Genomic DNA, 22,063 nt, shown 5'->3' on the forward strand with positions numbered 1-22,063 from the left:
CAGGGGATATAACATAACCACATAAGATATGCCATACTGGGTCAGACTAAGGGTCCATCAAGCCCAGTATCCTGTTTCCAACAGTGGTCAATCCAAGTCACAAGTACTTGGCAACTACCCAAGTATTAGATAAATCAAAAGCTACTATTGCTTATTAATTACCATAATAGCAGTTTATGGATTTTTCCTCTAGGAGCTTATCCAAACATTTTCTAAACCCAGTTACAATAACTGCTTTAACCACATCCTCTGGCAATGAACTCCAAAGCTAACTATGCACTGATTGAAAAATAATTTCTTTGATTTGTTTTAAATGAGCTACTTGCTAACTTCAGGGAGTTACCCCTGGTCCTTCTATTATCTGAGAAAGTAAATAACAGATTTACATTAACTTGTTCAAGTCTTTTTATGATTTTGTAGATCATCATATTCCCCCCCCCCCTCAGTTGTCTCTTCTCCAAACTGAACAGCCCTACCTTCTTTAACCTTTCCTCATAGGGCAGTCATCATTCCATGCCGCTTATCATTTTGGTTGCCCTTCCCTGCACTTTCTCCAGTGCAGCTATATCCTTTTTGAGATGCGGTGACCAGAACTGCACACAGTATTCAAGGTGCAGTCTAATTATGGAGCGATACAGAGGCAAAAGACATCCTCCGTTTTATTTGCCATTCCCTTCCTAATAATTCCAAATACTCTGTTTGCTTTTTTGATTGCCGTAGCACACTGAGCCGACGATTTCAACGAATTATCGACTATGGCACCTAGATCTCTTTCCTGGGTGGTAGCTCCTAAGATAGAACCTAACATTGTGTAACTACAGCAAAGATTATTCTTCCCTATATGCATCATTTTGCACTTGTCCACATTAAATTTCATCTGCCATTTGGAAGCCCAGTCTTCCAAAGTCCTCCTGCAAATCATCACAATCCACTTGAGATTTAACTACTCTGCATAATTTTGTGTCATCCACAAATCTGATCATCTCACTCGTTGTACACCATTCCAGATCTTTAATAAATATCTAACAAAGCACCTTCCAAGTACAGAATCTTGAGGCCCTCCACTGTGAAAAGTGACCATTTAATTCTACTCTCTGTTTCCTATTTTAACTAGCTTGCAAGCCACAAAAGCATATCGCCTTCTATCCCATGACTTTTTCGTTTTCTTAGAAGCCTCTCATGCGGGATATCTTCCAATCTTCAGGTACATCGGATGATTTTAATGGTAGGTTATAAATTAGTTTAAATAGGTTTGAAATTTCATTTTTTTTAGTTCTTTCAGAACCTTGGGGTGTATACCATCCATCTGGTCCAGGTGATTTACTACTCTTCAGTTTGTCAATCAAGCCTACCACATCTTCCAGGTCCACCATGATTTGGTTCAGTTGATCTGAATCATCATCTATGAAAACCTCTCCAGAACAGGTATCTCTCCAACATTCTCTTCAGAAAACACCGAAGCAAAGAAATCATTTAATCTTTCCGCGATGGGCTTATCTTCTCTAAGTGCCCCTTTAACCCTTTCATCATCCAACGGTCCAACCAACTCCCTTGCAGGCTTTCTGCTTCGGATATATTTTAAAAAGTTTTTATTGTGAGTTTTTGCCTCTAAGCTCAACGTCTTTTCAAATTCTTTCTTAGCCAGTCTTATCAATGTCTTACATTTAACTTGCCAATGCTTATGCTTTATCCTATTTTCTTCTGATGGATCCTTCTTCCAGTTTTTGGATGAAGATCTTTTGGCTAAAATAGCCTCTTTCATCTCACCTTTTAACCATGCTGGTAATCGTTTTGCCTTCCTTCCACCTTTAATGCATGGAATACATCTGGACTGTGCTTCTAGGATGTTTTTGGTTTTGTTTTTTTTTAACAATGTCCAAGCCTGTTGAACACTTTTTACCTTTAGAAAAAACCTGAAAGGTGCAGCTATAACTATTTTTCTCATTTTATCAAAGTTTCCCTTTTGAAAGTTTAGCTCTAGAGCTGTGGATTTACTTACTGTCCCCCTTCCAGTCATTAATTCAAATTTGATCATATTATGATCACCACTGCCAAGCGGCCCCACCACTGCTACCTCTTTCACCAAATCCTGCCGTGCAATAAGAATTAGATCTAAAATTGCTTCCTCTCCCATTGGTTCCTGAAGCAACTGCTGCATAAAACTCATTTTTTCCATCCCCAGGAACTTTCTCTCTCTAGCATGCCCTGATGTTTCATTTTTCCAGTCAATATTGGGGTAATTGAAATCTCCCATTATTACTGACTTCGAGGAGCTGAGGCAGACAGAGGTATATAGATGAGACCTTCAGGGACATAGTAGCCAAGTCCCAACTCCAGTCTGGCAGCCCTGGTGCTCCCTTGGGGGAGGAAGCTCTCATGATCAGAGAGCAGCAACCTGGTGCAGCAGGAAAAGATCCTGTAGCAAGGACCTGCTCTCCAGGTGGTGCATTGTCCTCTCGCACTGAGGATATGTTTCCTGGGGGTTATTGCCCAGGAGGGAAGGGTTAAGTTGGCCGTCATAGATGGTGATTTGATAATTAGGAATGTAGATAGCTGGGTGGCTAGTAGGCATGAGGATCTCCTGGTAACATGCCTACCTGTTGCGAAGGTGGCAGACCTCACACATCACCTAAATAGGATTTTAGATAGTTCTGGGGAGGAGCTGGCTGTTGTGGTACATGTGAGCACCAATGACATAGGAAAATATGGGAGGGAGGTTCTGGAAGCCAAATTTAGGCTCTTAGTTAGAAAGCTGAAATCCAGAACCTTCAGGATAGCATTCTCTGAAATGCTCCCTGTTCCTCGCACAGGTCCCCAGAGGCAGGTAGAGCTCTGGAGTCTCAATGAATGGATGAGATGATGGTGCAGGGAAGAGGAATTCAGTTTTCTAAGGAACTAGGGAACCTTTTGGGGAAGGGGGAAGTCTTTTCCAAAGGGATGGGTTCCACCTTAACCAGGGTAGAACTAAGCTGCTGGTGCTAACCTTTAAAAAGGAGATAGAGCAGCTTTTAAACTAGAACAAACAGGAAAGCCGACAGTCGCTCAGCAGTGCATGATTCGGAGGAAGGTATCTTCAAAGGATAATAATGAAGTATTAGAGTTAGGGCATCCCAACAGAGAGGTTCCAATAATAAGAAAAGTAGTCCAAGTGCCTATAATTGAAAACTCCAATTTATCCCTCTCAACTGAAAAGAAGTAAATAAAACCAAAACACACACACTTTGAAATATTTGTAGGCTAATACAAGAAGTCTAAGATGTAAGATGGGAGAATTAAGAGTGTATAGCATACACTCTAATTCTAACATAGATTTAATTGCCTTCTCAGAGACATGGTAGAAAGAGGATAACCAATGGGATAGTACTATATCAGGGTGCAAATTATATCGCATGACAGAGAGGAGCATCTTGGTGGCGGGATGGCATAGAGTCCAACAGGATAAAGATACTGCATAAGACTAAATACACAATCAAATCTTTATGGGTGGAAAACCCATGTGTGTAGGGAAGAATATAGTGATAGGAGTATGCCACCGTCCATCTGGCCAAAATTTTTTTTAAAAAACATCAGCCTTTTAAGTGTGAAAGTGATACCTGCCTATAAATTAAAGGATGAGCTAGGGTTGGGTGGGAGATGGGCGGGAGTGTTAGGAAATACAAACACATAAATTGTTTGTTGCCTGCCTTTCTGTCGTACCTTTCAGATTGCATGACAAAGTGTTGAAATGGGTCCATGGTTCTGTGTCACAGATCAACCCAGACGAGCATGAAACTTTGAACTGCTTCAACAACACTACTGGTGGCCCCAGATGAAGCAAGACATCGATAAGTGCCCCACTTACACATAGCAAAAAGCGCTGCATGGCCAACCCTGGGGGCTGTTCCAGCCCATAGGGAACCCTGGATCCACTTGTCCATGGACTTTATTGTTAACCCACTATAATATGGGTGACTATTATGATTCTCCAAGATAGCACACTTTGTCCCACTACCTGGTCTTCCACCTCCAGGCACGCCTCTTCATCCTCCATATTTTTTGCCAACATGGACTTCCGATGCACATACTCTCGGATAGAAGATTGCAGTTCACTGCAAAATGTTTGGCATTACGCTCGACTATACAACGGCTTATCACCTACAAGCCAACAGGAAAACTGAGCACACCAACTGTTCACGCCTATGTTAACGAACTTCATGATGACTGGGCCACTCTTCTTTCTTGGGACAAGTTCTCTCATAAAAACCATGTCAACGCAGGAATCCAGGATTTCTTGGACTTCATATACATCATCTCCAAAAGCAATGACTGCAGGAGGGGAAGAAAGGTCAAGTACTCAATTTCTTGGAAAAATTATGGCCCTGACGAAAACGCATAGGTGCCATCCTCTAACATCTTGCACATTAATCTATTGAAGGATTTTCATCAACGGTACCCCAAGAAACTCAAAGCCTCAGGGAGGGGGCTTAAGGGGGGGGGGAAACTGTTACGCTTGGTGGTCCGCAGGCTGCTCCTGCAGACTACCACAGTCACCTTATGAGCCGTGCCCCCTGCTGGCTTCCAACACATTCCAGCTTCGTCTTCAGCCCTCATCCAGTTGTCTTGATCTTCATCCTGCTGTCTTCAGGTTGTCTTCTGTCTTCATTCTGGTCTATCCACATTGCCCACTTGTTCTCAACCTCACCTGCTTGCCCTGCACATCTGTCTCTCTTCTGCTTCCTCTGATACCCAGCTTGACCACTGCTTGGACTTCAGATATAACTGACCGCTGCCTGCCTCTGACGATTGCCTGGACTTTGGATACAACTGACCGCTGCCTAGACTTCTGATACAACTGAGTGATGCCTACCTCTGACTATTGCTTGGACCTCACATATGCCTAACTGCCATCTGCCTATGACCCCTGCCAACCGCAGACCTACCCTTCTACCATTAGCAGAAACCCCATCTTAAGTCCTGCTGGCCCCGGCACCCAAAGGCTCAACCCGAGGGGGAACAAGAGCTGGTATAAGTGAAAGTTCTGATGGGTCCCTGCCTTGTCTGGATCCACCTGCCGACAGTGGGAACCTGCATGGCTCCTCCCTGCAGGTGGTGTCAATCCTGCCTCAGCCAAAGGATTCACAGATACAACATCTAGGAATCCCAGGAGAGCCTTGCACACACAGATTCTGCTCCTGCATTAGGCTATCCACAAGTTTAAAATTACATAAATATAGTAAAGGAAAATGTACCTGCAATGAAATCTTGTAATCTCTTCCAGGCACAAAGCGGTTGACATCTGCATCCCACAGCTGATTAAATAGCTTAGTGAGCACATGATTCAAAGCCAAGCTGCAACACAAAGACCATGTTATTCCAGACCAGTGCAATAAAGAAATAAATAAACTGCCAATTAACCAGCAATTTAAGAACATAAGAAAATGCCATACTGGGTCAGACCAAGGGTCCATCAAGCCCAGCATCCTGTTTCCAACAGTGGCCAATCCAGGCCATAAGAACCTGTTATGTTAAGAAAAGCAACACAGAATATCTACCATGTGACAGTATATTAATTTGTGCTAGCAAATTTTAACTGCAGACTTTATATTAATGCAGGAAGTTACAAAATTACCCACATATTAACAACTTCTGTTCCACTTTCCAGATCAACTGTTTAGAATGTTTGATATCTGTACTGCCTACTTAACTTGGCAAATTTGGGATCAGTAAATCAACCAATTGGAAGACAATAAAATTTTGGTTGAGAGGCGCTATAACATGTGTAGGATTTGTCTTTGGTTAAGGCGAGTTGGGTGATCACCCCAGCAGATGTTGGAGGCATCTGTGGTAAAGATCACCTGAGCAGGAGGCGGCTGAAATGGGAGTCCCTTGCTCAGGATGGCTTCTTGAGCCCACTAGGCGAGGGAGACCTGGAGCGGCTCTGTTATTCGGACCAGCATGAAGGGATCCTGAGAGGCTTGGTGCCACTGGGAACGCAAGGTCCACTGCATCATTCTCATGGCCAGTCGAGCCATCGGAATAATGTGCACTGCCACCGCCATGTGGCCCAGCAGCTGTAAAAGCAGGCAAGCAGAGGCTGTCCGTCGGTGATGAATGGACCGGGCTAGGCCTGCTAGAGTTGTCACCCAATCGCTGGGGAGGAATGCCCTGGCCACTGTGGGGTCCAAGTCCGCTCTGATGAAGCTGCACCCCCTTGCAGCGTAGATGTGCTCCTACCACTGCCAAGCACTTGGTGAATACCCAGGGTACGGACGCCAGGCCGAAGGGTAGAACTCTGTATTGAAAGTGAAATGAAGCGCAGGAATCTCCAGTGTGGTGGAGATATTGCGATGTGAGCATAGGCGTCTTGCAAATCGAATAGACTTAGTTTTTGGGTACTTGCCAGGTTCATATGGCCTGGATTGGCCACTGTTGGAAACAGGATGCTGGGCTTGATGAACCCTTGGTCTGACCCAGTATGGCATGTTCTTATGTTCTTAATACACTTGATGAAGAAGTGGGATTAAGGTGCCCAATGAGACCATCTTAAACCGCCCTCACCTTAGGACTTGTTTAAGGCTAGGAGGTCGAGGATGGGATGGAGGCCGCCCGTTCTCTTTGGAATGAGAATGTACCTGAAGTAGACTCCCCAGGACTGCTGGGCACAGGGAATCGGTTCGATGGCTTTTGACCACAACAGGGCAGATAGCTCCAACTCGAGGGTTGCTGCATGCTCCCCGAAGCCCCACCCCGGTGAGGGAGGGGAGTCTGGCGGGATGCTGAGCAGATTTAGGCGATAACCTCGTTTCACGACAGTTAATACCCATCGGTCAGTGGTGATGGGGGTCCAGCAGTTTGCAAACAGGCATAGCCAGCCCCCAACCAGTGGGTCAGGACCTGTGGGCACCGGTGTTAAGCTGCTGCTCTCTCTGTGCCAGTCAAAATCCCGCTGCAGGCCTGGGCTGAGTCACGGGCTGGGCCAGAGGCACCCATTATGGGCATGGATGGCCCTTTGGGGTAGCCCGAGCTGGACGAGCTCACGAGGCCAAAGGGTAATATCTCTGTTGCCTATAGAAGGGTTTCCTGGAGTCTCAAAGTGGGGCCCGATGGGTCGTCAAAGAGGGGTCCAAAGTGCTGGCGAACAGTTGTTGCAGGGTTTCGTGGTGGTCCTTTAGCTGGGAACTGCATCCCGGACCTTATCTCCGAACAGGTTTTCCCCTGTGCACGTGAGGTTGGCCAGCTTCATCTGGACTTCAGTGCAGAGGTTGGAGGCCTTAAGCTAGGCCCAGCACCAGGCACTATGCCAGCCGCCAACACCCTAGCCACCGTCTCAAATACGTCGTAGGACGCCTGCACTTCATGTTTGCCGGAGTCAAAACCTTTCTGCATGATGGACTCCAAGCCCTCTTGGAACTGCTGTGGAAGACCTTCAGTGAGCTCCTGGACGTGCTTCCAGAGGTTACGGTTGTACTGGTTCATGTACAAATGATACGCCACTATTCGGGTAATAAGCATCGCCCCTGGAAAATTTTGCAGCCTAGGGCCTCCAAGGCCCTTTGATCCTTCCTCGGAGGGGCAGAGGACGGAGTGCAGGCCCTTTTGGCCTTCTTGAGAGCCAACTCCATGACAACGGACTGGGGTGGAGAGCTGGCTCTTCTGAAAGCCCAGGGCCTTTGAACTAAATAAATGGCATCCATCTTCCGGTTGACTGGGGCGACAGAGCTTGAGTGCTCCCATAAACAGTAGAGGAGCTCAAGGAGGACCTCATACCCTGGGACAGCCACCACCTTCTTTGGGACGTTCACGAATTGGAGGACTTTTAAAATTTTATGGCGGGCATCCTCTTCAGTCAGCAGCACGCCCTCTGCCATTACCCGAACAAAACTGGCGAAGGACAAGTCCTCCAGCGGCGAGCGGTGCCTCTTGTCCGGAGGTGAAGGCTGACGGGAGATCATCCAAGGCCTCCGAGGAAAATTCGGAGGCATCATCACCCCATGGGTCATAAGGGGCCTCCTCCTCCTCATCACTAACCCGTTTCAGTTGGGGAGGAAGGCCGAACCCTGGGTCCAAGGGTACCGGCATCAATATCCTGTCAGGGAGCCTCTGTGTCGGCCACGCCGGGAGCATTGAGGGCACCGGGACCATCAAGGGTCTCCGTGGACCTGGGGGCTCTGGGGCACCCGATGGCCCAAGACCGGGCTCGGGCACAGATGGCGCTGCCCATGATGGCCAGTGCAGAACTGCAGCAACCACCAGTGCCGGCCCCCATACCTGCACTGGAGCCAGCACCATCAATGTTGGCAACCCTATTGGAGAGGCTGTACATGTTGCTCGATGCCTTGCCGATGCAGCTGGTGCCCGGAGGTCCTCTGGTGCCTCGTCCGCCACTGATTCCACCCTCTGATACTATCCCGATTCTGGGTTCCTCGGAGAAAGAGGATACGGCTCTGCACCGGCCATCACGGGCTGCCACTGATTCCACCCTCTGATACTATCCCGATTCTGGGTTCCTCGGAGGAAGAGGATACGGCTCTGCACCGGCCATCACGGGCTGAGGAAGGAAATCCCAAGGCCTTGGACTGGCCCGATGCTGGTGAGGGGCGAGGAAGACAATCCCGAGGCCTTGGATTGGCCCAACGCCGGTGAGGGGAGATCCCCCGTGCCTTTATCATTGTGACAGGACATTGAGGACGACCGCCCGGAGTCAGAACGATCCCCCTGGCTCGATGTTCCGGTACTGGTGTAGATGGAGCTGATTGTCAGGAACCGAACAAGTGGTCCATCTTATCCAGGTGGGCCCGCTGGCCTTTGGGGGTCATCTGAGTGCTATTCTCTGCCTGGGAAGGCCCCAGGCAGAGAATGCAAACATCATGCAGGTCCGTAATGGACATAGTCCGCGGACAATGGGGGCACTTCCGGAAGCTGGTCACTATCGAAAAAAGACGACATGCAGTCGGTGGCCACCAGGGGGCAGACACTCAGGAACCAACCGCAACAACTCTGAAAAAATGTACTTACCGAACACCGAAGGAACTGACACACGAAGGGGGACCCCGGAGTGGGAAGTACCGATGAAAAACAGATAATTTTCCCCGTGAGGAAAAAAGAATTGAATAGCTCCAAAAATCTGCGAGGCAACAGCACCGTGGGAAAAAATGGACTGAAGGGGGACCCCACATGGCTGCGGGGATAGTGGTATGCTGGGCATGCTCAGTGTGCCAGTCAAAGTTTCTAGAAACTTTGACAAAAGTATTCCATGGTGGGCTCCATCTGATGTCGTCACCCATCTGTGAGGACAACCATCCTGCTTGTCCTGGGAGAACATTAGAAACATTCTATTCTAATCCTTTAGGCTACTGTTTTCATTTGCAAAGGTTTTAAATTTTTATTTAACATTTCACTGTCATTGTTACTGATGAAGAAAAAGGTGTGTGTGTGTGTGTGTACTAGTCTGAAGAGTAAAATTCTAAAATGATACCATTGTGTATTGTTTCTATGTACTGTTCAACTTTACACATAGAGTGATCACTTCATTTACTGTCCACACACACATCCATGTCTTTGAAAACAATAAAGATTAAAACATCTTTTGTCCATCGTTTACATCCCAGTAAGCAGGCACTGCACTTGATAAAAACCCATCATGTCAGGCAAAGGTATTAGAGGCCATGGTATGCCCACAGTTGGTAGTGGATTATTTTGTTTTTTTACACAAGACAACAGTGAGTCCCCCAACCAAAATAAAGAAGGATATTTTCAATGCATTTGCTGAAGTACGCCCAATGGATGACTGATAGGCACATAGGGCAGAAAAATACAAGCAACACTTGGAAGAAGAAGCGGCAACAGTGGCCAGATCTGTGGCAGACCTTACCTGCCAAACAACCAGACAGAGCTGACCACCCAGGACAGATGTCAAGAATATCAGGGGAAGTCAACCAACTCCCACCCGGATTGATAAGGAGACAGCAGCCTGCGACACCTCTCAGGACCTCACGACACACCTGTTGAGAACCACTGCACTAAGATATCATGAATGCCCTAGCTTTCCCCTCCTCCCCTTCTCTGACCGGAAATCAGAAGGAACGAAGAACACAAGGAGGCAGACCAGACCCCAGGGCTGCAGGGATAAGAAAGCTATTAGGCTCTATTTATCAACCCCAACCAAACAACTCCCTGCTGATTCCAGTAGGAGTTACCTCCCAAGTTAGTCCTCTGAGCATGATAGATACAGTTGAAACTAATTGCGAACCACCCAGGAAAGAAAGCCAGAAGCTCTCAACCAAAGGACAGATAGCAGGGATGCTGCAAGTGGAAACTCCTGTAGAAACAGGATTTCTTTACCAACCTGGCAATACGAAGGGTATCTGGGCAGGGTCAGTCTGATTTCGGAATAGACTAGGTATCAATACCAAAAGCCATGATTACATGTACTTTCCCTAAGGAATCATGCGGTCCAGTAAGTGGAATCACGGTTGCAGGAACCAGGACATCCCTGCCCGTAGACAGGATATGCCTAAAATGGGGAAATATAGCTTGCAAGCCATCACAACAAAAAGTGTAGCACTTCTGTTGTGGGGTCCCCCATCCCCTAACATACGCAGCCATGGAAATGCATCAGAACCCTCCTCACTGAGGTAGAGTCCCGCATGTGAGAGTGACTGGCCAGAGCAGACAACAACAAAAAAAAAAAAAAAAGCATACACTGACTGTGCTCAGCAGGTATCAAAAAGATGACTCACACATAGGAGAAACCCCTAATTTTCGCTGGAAACTGCCCAGAAGAGGAGATACTGGGTACGATGGGGAGACTGAATCCGAAATAAACTTCCTCGTGAAATAGACCTGCTGCATCTTCAAAAAGTACGTACCTGGATCAGTCCAGACAGTGGGTTATGTCCCCAGTCCAGCAGATGGAGTCAGCACAAGCTTCGAGGGGGCGTTGCCATATATACCACTACCCCCTCTGCAGGAGTTCAGTATCTTCTGACTCCAGCAGATGCGAGTAGGGGAATCAGAGTTTCCCCAATCTGGCAGGGAATTCCTTTCTTCTGCTTTCTTTCTGATTTCTAGCAATTTGGATCAAGTTTAAAAAAAAAAAAAAAAAAAAGGGCTGTCAATTTTTGGGGAGGTGTGGCTTTGACTCTGTTCTGCTTCTGTGCTGTCTCCCGCGTCCTTGTTTCTTAGACCGGGGGTAAGTTGTTTTGTATTTTGTAAAGTTTCCTTTTCAGCCTCCTCGGTTTGGTGCCTCGCGGAAGCCGGTGGGGCCGGCCTCTCCGCGGTGTTCCCTCTTCCCCGATCAGTTTTGAACCGCGTGGGCTGCTGGGGCTGGCAGGGAGGGACTATTCGAACGGGCAGCGCGGCCGAGCAGGCCCCCCCCGCAGCACCTACTTGCGCTCTGGGACAGCGGGCAGCGCAGGCCGACCGGGCCCCCCCACGACTGTTCCCCGTGCTCTTGGCCCCCCCGAGGCTCTTAATTTTTATTTTTTCCGGGAGACCCGATGCCGCGGCTGTCGCACTGTTCGGCCTGCGGCGAGCCGGGGTCCCGGATCTCCCGCGAGGGCATCTGCGCACGGTGCCTTCCCAGGGCGGAAGGCACCTCGCAGTCCCTCCGCAAATTTTCATTTTTTTCAGCGTTGCCCAGGCGGTGCGGGCCGGCCACTCCACCAGTTATGGCGGGAACGGCGGCCATTTTAAATACTCAGCGCGCTGAGGAAACGCAGGCAGCGCAGGGGGACAATGATTTTGCCGACATTTTTCCCCCGATTTTGTTACCACAGCAAGGCTCTCAAGCCCAGGGAACAACAGAACCTCCTTCCTCCGGGGCCCCCCTGGGCAGGCCGGGGTTTTCCCCGGAGTTTATTTTGCTTATGCACACTGCCTACCTGCAGGGCTTGGAAACTCCCGTGGGACCTCCCCCGGCGAAGATGCCCAGGATTGCGCCTCCAACACAGGATCCCCCTGACCCGGTGGTGGCGGGGGCCCCCCAGGTCCCCTCCCGGGTCCGTCTGACCCCCGCTGCAGCGGGGGTGGCTGCGGTCCCGGTGGGACATGGCCCTGTGATTCCGGACTTGGGGCAAGGGGACGGAACGACTGAGGGGGATGACCCGTGTACTCTATGCCTCTTTCAGAGGGAAGAGCTAGACGATCTCATTCCACAGATCATACAGGAATTGGATCTGGACCCGCCCCCGGACCCGCCCGCTCTAGTGGCTCCCGCTGTCGTAACATCTTCGAAGAAGGGTGATCCAGTCTTGGCGGCCCTTCGACCGAGGGCCCGGGCTTTTCCCATTCATGAGTCGTTCCTACAACTTCTCACTAGAGAATGGGATACACCGGAGGCTTCCCTGAAGGTCAGCCGTGCCATGGAGAAGCTGTATCCACTGCCTGAGGATTTCCTGGAACTCATCAAGGTCCCAAAAGTGGACTCCGCGGTGTCGGCAGTCACGAAGAGGACGACTATACCTGTGACGGGAGGAGCGGCCTTGCGGGATACGCAGGATCGCAAGTTGGAAGTTTTTCTCAAGAGGGTCTTTGAAGTCTCCGCCCTGGGCATGCGGGCGGTGATGTGCAGTTCGCTCACTCAGCGAGCTAGCCTTCTCTGGGTACAACAACTTCTCACGTCTCAGGCCCTGCCGGCCGAGGAGGCCGCCCAGGCGGATCGGCTAGAGGCTGCAGTGGCGTACGGGGCGGATGCCTCGTACGATCTTTTTCGGGTCCTGGCAAGGTCCATGGTCTCGGTAGTGGCGGCACGGCGGCTGCTGTGGCTCCGCAACTGGGCAGCGGATACATCCTCCAAGTCGAGTCTGGGCTCTCTCCCGTTCAGGGGTAAGTTCCTCTTCGGGGAGGATTTGGATCAGATCATCAAGTCCCTCGGGGAAAACGCTGTTCATCGTCTTCCAGAGGATAGACACCGTCCGTCTAGGGCTTTCGCCTCTTCCCGGACCAGAGTCAGGGCGCAGAGGCGCTACAGAAGCTACAGGCAGGCGGCGCCTCGACCCTCCGCTCCCAGGTCTCAGCCCTGGTCGCGCTCCTTTCGCGGTCGTAGGCCCGCGCGCGACGCTTCCGGACCAGGGAACCCTCCTCCTAAGTCCACCCAATGATGCCAGGCTCACCCACTCCTCCGCCCCCAGGATTGGGGGTCGTCTGGCGAATTTCTACAAGGAGTGGGTGCGGATCACCTCAGACCAGTGGGTCTTGGATACCATAAAACACGGCTACGCCTTGGAGTTTGTCCGCCCTCCGAAGGGAAGATTCATCTTCTCCCCCTGTGGCTCGGCCCTCAATAGAAGAGCGGTACAGTTAACACTGGACAGGCTCCGGGAGCTAGGCGCCATTGCGCCCGTGCCCTTAGGAGAGGTGGGCTCGGGCCACTATTCCATCTACTTCGTCGTGCCCAAGAAGGACGGATCCTTCCGGCCCATATTGGACCTAAAGAAAGTCAACAAGTCGCTACGAGTGGTCCGGTTCCACATGGAGACGCTCCGGTCAGTCATTGCGGCGGTGCATCAGGGGGATTTCCTCGCCTCCCTGGACCTAACGGAGGCCTACCTACACATTCCCATCCGCCCGGACCATCACCGTTTCAAGATTCTGGACCAGCATTTTTCAGTTCACAGCTCTCCCGTTCGGGTTGGCAACCGCGCCTCGCACCTTCACCAAGATCATGGTAGTCGTTGCTGCGGCCCTCAGGAAGGAGGGCATTCTGGTCCATCCTTATCTGGACGATTGGCTCATCCGGGCGAAGTCCTTCAGCCACGGACGTTCAGCGGTGACCCGGGTAGTACAGTTTCTTCATTCCCTGGGATGGGTAGTGAACTTCTCCAAGAGCTCCCTCGTGCCCTCGCAGCGCTTGGATTTCTTGGGGGCGAGCTTCGACACTCGTCTCGGCAAAGTCTTCCTACGCCAGGACAAGGCTCAATCCTTGCGGGATCACATACAGCGGTTTTCTGCGTTACCAGATCCCACCTCCTGGGACTATCTGCAGCTCCTGAGAGTGATGGGTTCCACCATCGACCTTGTTCCTTGGGCGTTTGCTCACCTACGGCCCTTACAGTGGGCGCTCCTCTCCCGTTGGAAACCAATCTCACAGGACTATCAGGTGATTCTCCCTCTTCCACAGAATGCCAGGGACAGTCTGGGCTGGTGGTTGGACCCGTCGAATCTGGCTCGCGGCGTGTCCCTCGAGTTGCCAAATTGGGTGGTGGTAACCACGGATGCCAGCCTCGTTGGCTGGGGAGCCGTCTGCGATCGAAGCGCCACGCAGGGGACGTGGTCCGCGGTAGAGGCGAAGTGGTCAATCAATCGTCTGGAAACCAGAGCGGCCTGACTAGCTCTGCGGCATTTCCTTCCGCTGCTTCGGAACCGGGAGGTCAGGATTCTATCGGACAATGCAACCACCGTGGCCTACATCAATCGACAGGGAGGCACTCGCAGCCCGCAGGTCACTCTAGAGGCAGCGATGTTGATGCAGTGGGCAGAGCGCCATCTCGTCCGTCTAGCGGCCTCGCACATTGCCAGGGTGGACAACGTCCAGGCGGACTTCCTCAGTCGTCAACTGCTGAATCCCGGAGAGTGGTCCCTCTCCGACGAGGCGATGCAACTCCTCGTCCACCGGTGGGGGGCTCCCCACTTGGACCTGATGGCGTCCGCTCTAAATGCCAAGGCCCCACGCTTCTTCAGTCGCAGGAGAGAGCGTGGCGCAGAGGGAGTGGATGCCCTGGTCCTTCCGTGGCCGCCACATCTTCTACTCTACGCCTTCCCACCGTGGCCACTGGTGGGCAGAATCCTCCGCAGAATAGAAAGCCATCAGGGGACTGTGATCTTCGTCGCCCCGGAGTGGCCCAGGCGACCCTGGTTTGCGGACCTACTACAGCTGGTGATCGACGGACCAATCAGACTGGGGCATCTCCCCCGTCTCCTCCATCAGGGCCCGGTATTTTTCGATCAGGCAGAACTCTTCTGTCTTGCGGCCTGGCTTTTGAGAGGTGTCGCCTCCGGCGCCGAGGCTACCCGGAGGCGGTAATCTCGAAGCTGTTGCGGGCGCGGAAGACCTCGACTTCGGTGGCCTATGTGCGGGTCTGGAAGGTCTTCGAAATGTGGTGTACCAGCCAGAACACGAGACCCACGAGGGCGTCCATATCCCAGATCCTTCAGTTTCTCCAAGCGGGGGTGGATAAAGGGCTCGCCTATAATTCTCTACGGGTGCAGGTGGCCGCCCTTGGCTCGCTATTGCGCTGTGGGGGCTCTCTTCTACAGCAACCTGACATTACACGGTTCCTCAAGGGTGTCAAGCATATGCGTCCTCCGCTACGGGACCCTTGTCCCTCCTGGAGTCTTAACCTTGTGCTTCGCTCCCTGTCGGGACCGCCTTTCGAGCCCTTACGCAGTGCAACGATTAAGGATATCACTCTCAAGACTGTATTTCTGGTGGCCATATGTTCTGCTCGACGCATTTCGGAGCTGCAGGCTCTGTCGTGTAGGGAGTCTTATCTCCGGTTCACAGATTCTGGGGTTTCGCTCCGCACTGTTCCCTCTTTCCTTCCGAAGGTGGTATCGGCGTTCCATTTGAACCAGACGGTGGAATTGCCGTCCTTCTCTTCCTCCGAGCCGAAGTCTCTCTGACTCTTGGATGTCAAGCGCGCGTTGCGTCTCTATCTGGAGGCTACTAACGAATTCCGGATCTCTGACCATCTCTTCGTACTTTGGTCCGGTCCTAAGAAAGGAGCTCAGGCCTCGAAGACGACCATTGCCAGATGGCTGAAGGCCGGCATTGCCGCTTCCTACATTGGGGCGGGAAGGACTCCCCCATCTGGCATCAGAGCGCATTCTACGCGGTCTCAGGCAGCCTCCTGGGCGGAGGCTCATTCGGTCTCTACCCAAGAGATTTGTCAGGCAGCAACCTGGAAATCATTACACATGTTTGAGGCACTACCGCCTACACCTCGCCTCGTCAGTTTCGGGACACTTTGGCGATCAGGTTCTCCGAGCAGGCCTCACAGGACCCCACCAGATTTAGGGAAGCTTGGGTACATCCCACTGTCTGGACTGATCCAGGTACGTACAGGGAAAAGAAAATTATTCCTTACCTGCTAATTTTCGTTCCTGTAGTACCATGGATCAGTCCAGACGCCCACCGCGTTTGGGTTCTTTCTCCTGCTCGGCTCTACTCTACGTCCATTATCACAATGTTCTGTGTTTCACAGTTTTTCCTTTTCAATGTTTTCACAGCTCCCTACAAGTTGGTAGGATGTCTACCGTTAATTGTTGAGTTTTTCAATTGTTATTCATTGACTGTTCATACAAACTTGATCCAGAGGGGGTTTTCTACTCGTGCTTTGATATACTCTATACTGAACTCCTGCAGAGGGGGTAGTGGTATATATGGTAACGCCCCCTCGAAGCTTGTGCTGACTCCATCTGCTGGACTGGGGACATAACCCACTGTCTGGACTGATCCATGGTACTACAGGAACGAAAATTAGCAGGTAAGGAATAATTTTCTTACTTGCATTCCAGTCCCACGGGGAACAGAAAGCAACTGCCAGCCAGAGGTAGTGAAGTCCCTTTTTTGGGAAACAGACAACAAAGAGCATAGATGGCGTAAAAACCCCTCCACCATAACCCTAGCTGCCTACAAATCCCTTCTAAATGCCTACAGCAACACCATCCACAGAACAAAGAAGGATTTCTTCTCAAAAAAGATCTATCACTTCATTTTTGACTCCAAAGTACTGTTCTCTTATGTTTCAGCCCTCACCAAACCGTCCACACTGCTCATCCCAGATGACCAAGCCACCAGTAAAGCCAATGAATTGGCCAACTACTTCGAGAAAAAAATTGCCATTCTCATCGCGCCCCTCACGGCGCCCAGCTCGCAAGCCCCCCTACACTCACCACCGGACCTCACTGAAACGCATCACTAGATTCCTTCGAGTCGACATCCTCACTAGAAATTGAAAACATTCTCAAGAAACTTAAACCCTCCTCACACCCGTCAGACCACATACCATCCAACCTTCTCTTCACCATTCCGAATATCATTGCTAAGCCCATAGCAGACGTCATAAACTGCTCACTTGCTCAAGGGCTTGTTCCAGACCAACTAAAGCTCGCAATGCTTAAACCTCTACTGAAAAAACCCAACCTATCACCATTGGACCCAGCCAACTTGCCGATGATCGCCAAACTCATAGAAAAAATTGTAAACAAACAACTTGCTGAATACCTGGAAAAAAATGATATTCTCGCCCCAACACAGTTTGGCTTCCGCAAAGCGCTAAACATGGAATCACTACTAACATCTCTCTCGGACACCATCCTCCTAAATTTGGAAAAAGGACAACCCTACTTACTCGCTCTTCTGGATCTTTCCGCAGCTTTTGACACCGTGAACCACTCTATCTTACTATAGAGGCTCACAGACATTAGCATCAAAGGAACAGCTCTCAATTGGTTCCAATCCTTCTTGGAAAACAGGTTTTTCAAGGTGAGGATCAACAATAAAGAATCGAACCCAGTCAGGTCCAACCTGGGAGTCCCACAGGGATCATCACTCTCACCTACGCTATTCAACATATACCTTCTCCCGCTCTGCCAGTTACTCTCTAACCTAAAGTTAACTCACTACCTCTATGCGGATGATATCCAAATTCTCATCCTGATCACAGAGTCTCTTCCCAAAACTTGGTCTCACTGGAATAGCTGCCTCCAAGCAATCAACCTACTTCTTACCAGCCTCAACCTCGTCCTCAACACCAACAAGACGGAGATCCTTCTCATAGCTCACGATAACAACAAAGTCCTTCTCAACTCCCCAAGTTCTTCACAATTAGCCAAAACATCAATTAATCACTCACCACATGTGAGAGACCTATGCGTTCGTAAATAACACCACCAAAGAATGCTTTTTCAAGCTGCAGGTACTAAGAAAACGTAAACCATTCCTACACTTCCGAGACTTCCGCCTGGTGCTCCAAGCTATCATCCTGTCCAAAATTGATTACTGCAACTCCCTCCTTCTGGGCCTCCCTGCTAACACCATGAAGCCTCTACAGATGGTCCAGAACGTGGCAGCCAGGATCCTCACCAACGCTAAAAAAAGAGACACATCACCCCCATCCTTCAGAACCTCCACTGGTTACCTATCAAATACAGGATTCTCTTTAAAGCTCTCATGTTGATTCACAAGGCATTGCATAATATCTCCCCCCTCAAGCTAAGCTTCCAACTACGGCCCCATATTTCGAACAGACTTATCAGAAATGCATACAATGACACTTTGTATACCCCACCCGCTAAAACATCATTAAGGAAGCGTGCCCTGTCCACAGCTGGTCCTCCCCTGTGGAATTCGCTCCCCCCGGACCTACGACAAGAACCCTGCCCTCTGGTTTTCAAAACGAAACTCAAAACATGGCTTTTCAGCCAGGTCTTTTCGGAGAGATGATCGCTCACAGAGGTCCCCTGGTCCCTCCTAAGGATTACACGAAACCTCTCTGCTCATCCCTCTAGTCCTATCACATCATGTCCATCCACAGACTAGCATACTGACTCTGAGCCCTATTAACTTAATTTGAACTTACCCTGCAACCCATGCACCCTCTAGCTCTCTTCTACCCGTGAGCCAGAGATTACATTAAACCCATAAGCTAGCTGCCGCCCTTTATGCAGCTAGAAGTCGCCCAGTCCCCTTGTAACTTGCCTGCTAGTTTGTGTTAGTTCCACCCGGTTACCCATTAGCTTACTCCAGCTTCCCCATTATTTATTGCGTTCACCAAAAATGTATCTGAAGTGATATCATGTACAGCCCTATGTTTTTGATTTACGTTATTATAATTTATTTGTATTACATGTTCCTTTATTTGAAGTAATTTCATGTATAGTCCTTCATTTGAGTATACGATATTATAATGTTTTGTATTTCATGTTCCTTGTACTCGCCCCAAGGCGACAGTTCAGTTCCTATGTAAACCGGTGCGATATGTATCCTATACAGGAACATCGGTATATAAACGTTAAAAATAAATAAATAAATACAAGGATTGCCTCTGAAAACACAGGCATATTTCCCCTATCTGAAGGAACAGAAAAGCAACAGGAATCAGGGCTACTGTCGCTAATCACTGAGGTTCATAAGCGACCAAAACAACCACAATGGCCACTCTGTCAAATGGAGTAGGCCACCACAGTAATCCATGGAAACAATGACCACTGCTAATGTCTCTCCAATGCCCATAGGTCCTAGCCTGCAAAATGGTGTATCGATTCAAAAGGATTGAGGCTCCAGCAACAGATCTGCAATGGACGGAGCCCAAGGGGCTTCCCCCCCTTAAAAGGAATCAATGTAAACTAATATAGAAGGGGTCAAAAGACATACACCCTCTTCTGTGGGAGGGAAAGAATCCCGGCACTATCCTCCTGGTATCCACGCCTCTAGTGGTTCGACCAGGAATGCAGTCTTAGGTCAGTTTTATGGCAGTGGCACATGACCTGTTTTGCTTGCCACGAGGGAAACATACACACATCTACACTAGAGGGCAACTGGGAGAATAATGTCCTCTGCTTTTAAAAGCGCAATAACCAATACTCATGCAGCAGTACCCCCATCCTGTGGATGGCGGTGAACATACACACCACATTGCCTTGCTTATGGGTAGAATCCCATAGCACAGCAGGGACTGAGCACCACCTGTTAATGAGCTGGTGGCTATACACTGCCAAAAAGCAATCCAAGTGTGTGTTATAGTGCCTTCCTCACTAGTGTACTAGCACACCCTAAGGTGCGAAATAGACTAGGAAACTGACACCTTGATGTGGCGATGGCAGTCCCGCTATCTCTGACATGGCTATGCACAGCACAGACAGAAAGAATGCATCCACCAGCGCCTAAGGTGCTTGGAGAAGTAGACACGTGCTGTAACCAACAGCGTCAGCATGTACCCTGAGACAACGGTATTCCCAGTGCCACTGGGATTCAGACTATAGCCGTTCCTAATATGGGCAGTATTGCCCATATGGTACTCATAGTACCAGACAATGCTCCAAAAGGCTGACCACAGGACTTGAATTGGGACTCGTGAATAGCCCAACACACTTTCTATCTCAATTGCTATCCCATAACAGCATAAGGGAAGCCCATGGTAACCTGCGGCATTTGACCACGTCCACTGGTGTTCAGAGGGGCAATGGAGCCTCCAGTGTCAATAGCACACTCAGAGCTCACAATGCAATGGATCGTATCTATGGCAGCAACGACATCACGCCCAGGGTTCCTACAGCGCTTGACCGTGCAACAGGTGCCCGGCATGCTTGATGTCACGTAGCGCCAATGACGATGACCCAGGTACCAATAAACAACAGCAGCTGGGCAGCACCCACAGTGTACACAGCACCCAAAAGTACAGGCTGAAAATGTCCGTGGGTTGGCAGCACCAATAGGAGACTGGTGCCCGAAGACATCAATGGTCTGGCAGTACAGATGATGCCCATGGTGCCTGAAGGCACCGATATGCTGCATCAGTGCCCAAGGAAACCAATGACAGTCAGCATCCTTGACCATTTCCCCCCTGGCTCAGATATGCGCCCGAGGGTTTCACTGCTGCGGGCTCGACAGCCTATGGCTGATGGTAGCCTCGACAGCAATTCTGGCTCTCAGCAGCACTCATGGTGCTCAAAGCCCCACGGGGCCTCCGATACTCCACAGTCCCAGCATCTTTGGCTTTGTATGGTAACTCCAGCCACCTGAAAGTGTCACCGCCCACAGCACCAGTCAGCCTTATGCCATTGACGGCAAACCTCGACGTCCTTGGTGTCTCAGACACTGCAAAGAGGGATCACTAGTATCGCCAATGCTAGATAGCCTCAAGGGCAACGGGCTATGGTGCAGCCTGGATGTCTTGGGTTGATGGCGACCCCAGCGCTCAACAGCACGACGGTCACCCCAGATCCAAAGGCCCTGTCGGCCAAGAGCTTCCATGGCACTCAAGGGCTCTCAGGACTCCCGCGCCCCAGCGTTCGATGGCCTCGAGGGCAACCAGGCATTCGATAGTGATGCTGGTGCTTGGCATCATCACGAACAGCCACGAATGGCATCACTGGCAAACATGCCAAGAGCCTCCACGGCACTTGATGGCCTTGAGCACAGCCCCGTACCTCAATGGCATCGAGAGCGGCCATGCACCTTAACTGCATCAAGGGCATATATGATGGCATCAAGGGTGACCATGGCACTCTATGACAGTCCTGGTCACCGATGCGGTCCATACAACAATGCTCGAGATCAGTGTCGTTATTCCACCGCATCAAGGCCCATGGAGCTCGATGATGCTTGGGTCAATGCTGTTCCTCCAGTGTATCGAGGGCCCATGGTACTCTATGGCATCTGTGGTGCATGACAGCGCCTGCCAATATCTATGGCACAGAAGGGCTCCTGCCCTTATCCAGGGCGATCAACAGCATGTACAGCACTCAATGGCCGTTATGGTATTGAGAGTGGTCACACACCTCGATGACATTGAGGGGGCACTGGCACCTTGACTGTGTTAAGGGTAAACATGGCACTCTCCTACCACCATCATCTTCCTTCTCCTACCACCTCTTCACCCATCCTTGCATCATCATCATGTCCCCAACGAGGTCCTGAAATCAACATGTCAGACCGTCGATGGGTTGGCACGAGTGTGCACAGGCAACCAATACTGGGCATGGCATCAAAGATGCAGCAGCAATGCTGCTTGCCCCGGCTCTTGCTCACCCTCTCTCACAAGGAGTCTGCACTGCCATCACTGGCAAGCAGTGGGAATGCTATGTCATCCAAAGCTCCTGCCCATGGAGACTAGTTCCTTAGAATGTAGGGAGGATGAACTCTCCTCCCAAGGAACAGTGCAATCCTCATTCCCATCACTGTCCACTCCTCCATCGATACCGATGGATTGGTGAAAAGAATGGAACTCATGCCTAGGTAGAATTCAGGCGAGTCCCCAGGCTCAGTGACCTACATGGATCATCCATGGACTGCATTCTGCCCATTCTGTCAGCACCAGAGAAAGGCACAAAAAACAGAGCAGGGAGAAGACAGAGAAACTAA

The 22,063-nt window shown here is 50.3% G+C and overlaps 1 protein-coding gene across 1 annotated transcript in view; it reads right to left on the minus strand.

Annotated features, from left to right (window-relative positions):
* LOC115090683 (poly(U)-specific endoribonuclease-like) overlaps positions 1-22,063 on the minus strand; it is a 158,455-nt gene that overhangs the window by 128,361 nt on the left and 8,031 nt on the right. Inside the window, exon 2 of the mRNA XM_029600110.1 lies at positions 5,229-5,328. Within this exon, the coding sequence (XP_029455970.1) occupies positions 5,229-5,328 (100 nt within the window). The remainder of the gene's footprint in view (positions 1-5,228; positions 5,329-22,063) is intronic.

This window comes from Rhinatrema bivittatum, chromosome 4 (genome assembly GCF_901001135.1).
Source record: "Rhinatrema bivittatum chromosome 4, aRhiBiv1.1, whole genome shotgun sequence".
NCBI lineage: Eukaryota > Metazoa > Chordata > Amphibia > Gymnophiona > Rhinatrematidae > Rhinatrema > Rhinatrema bivittatum.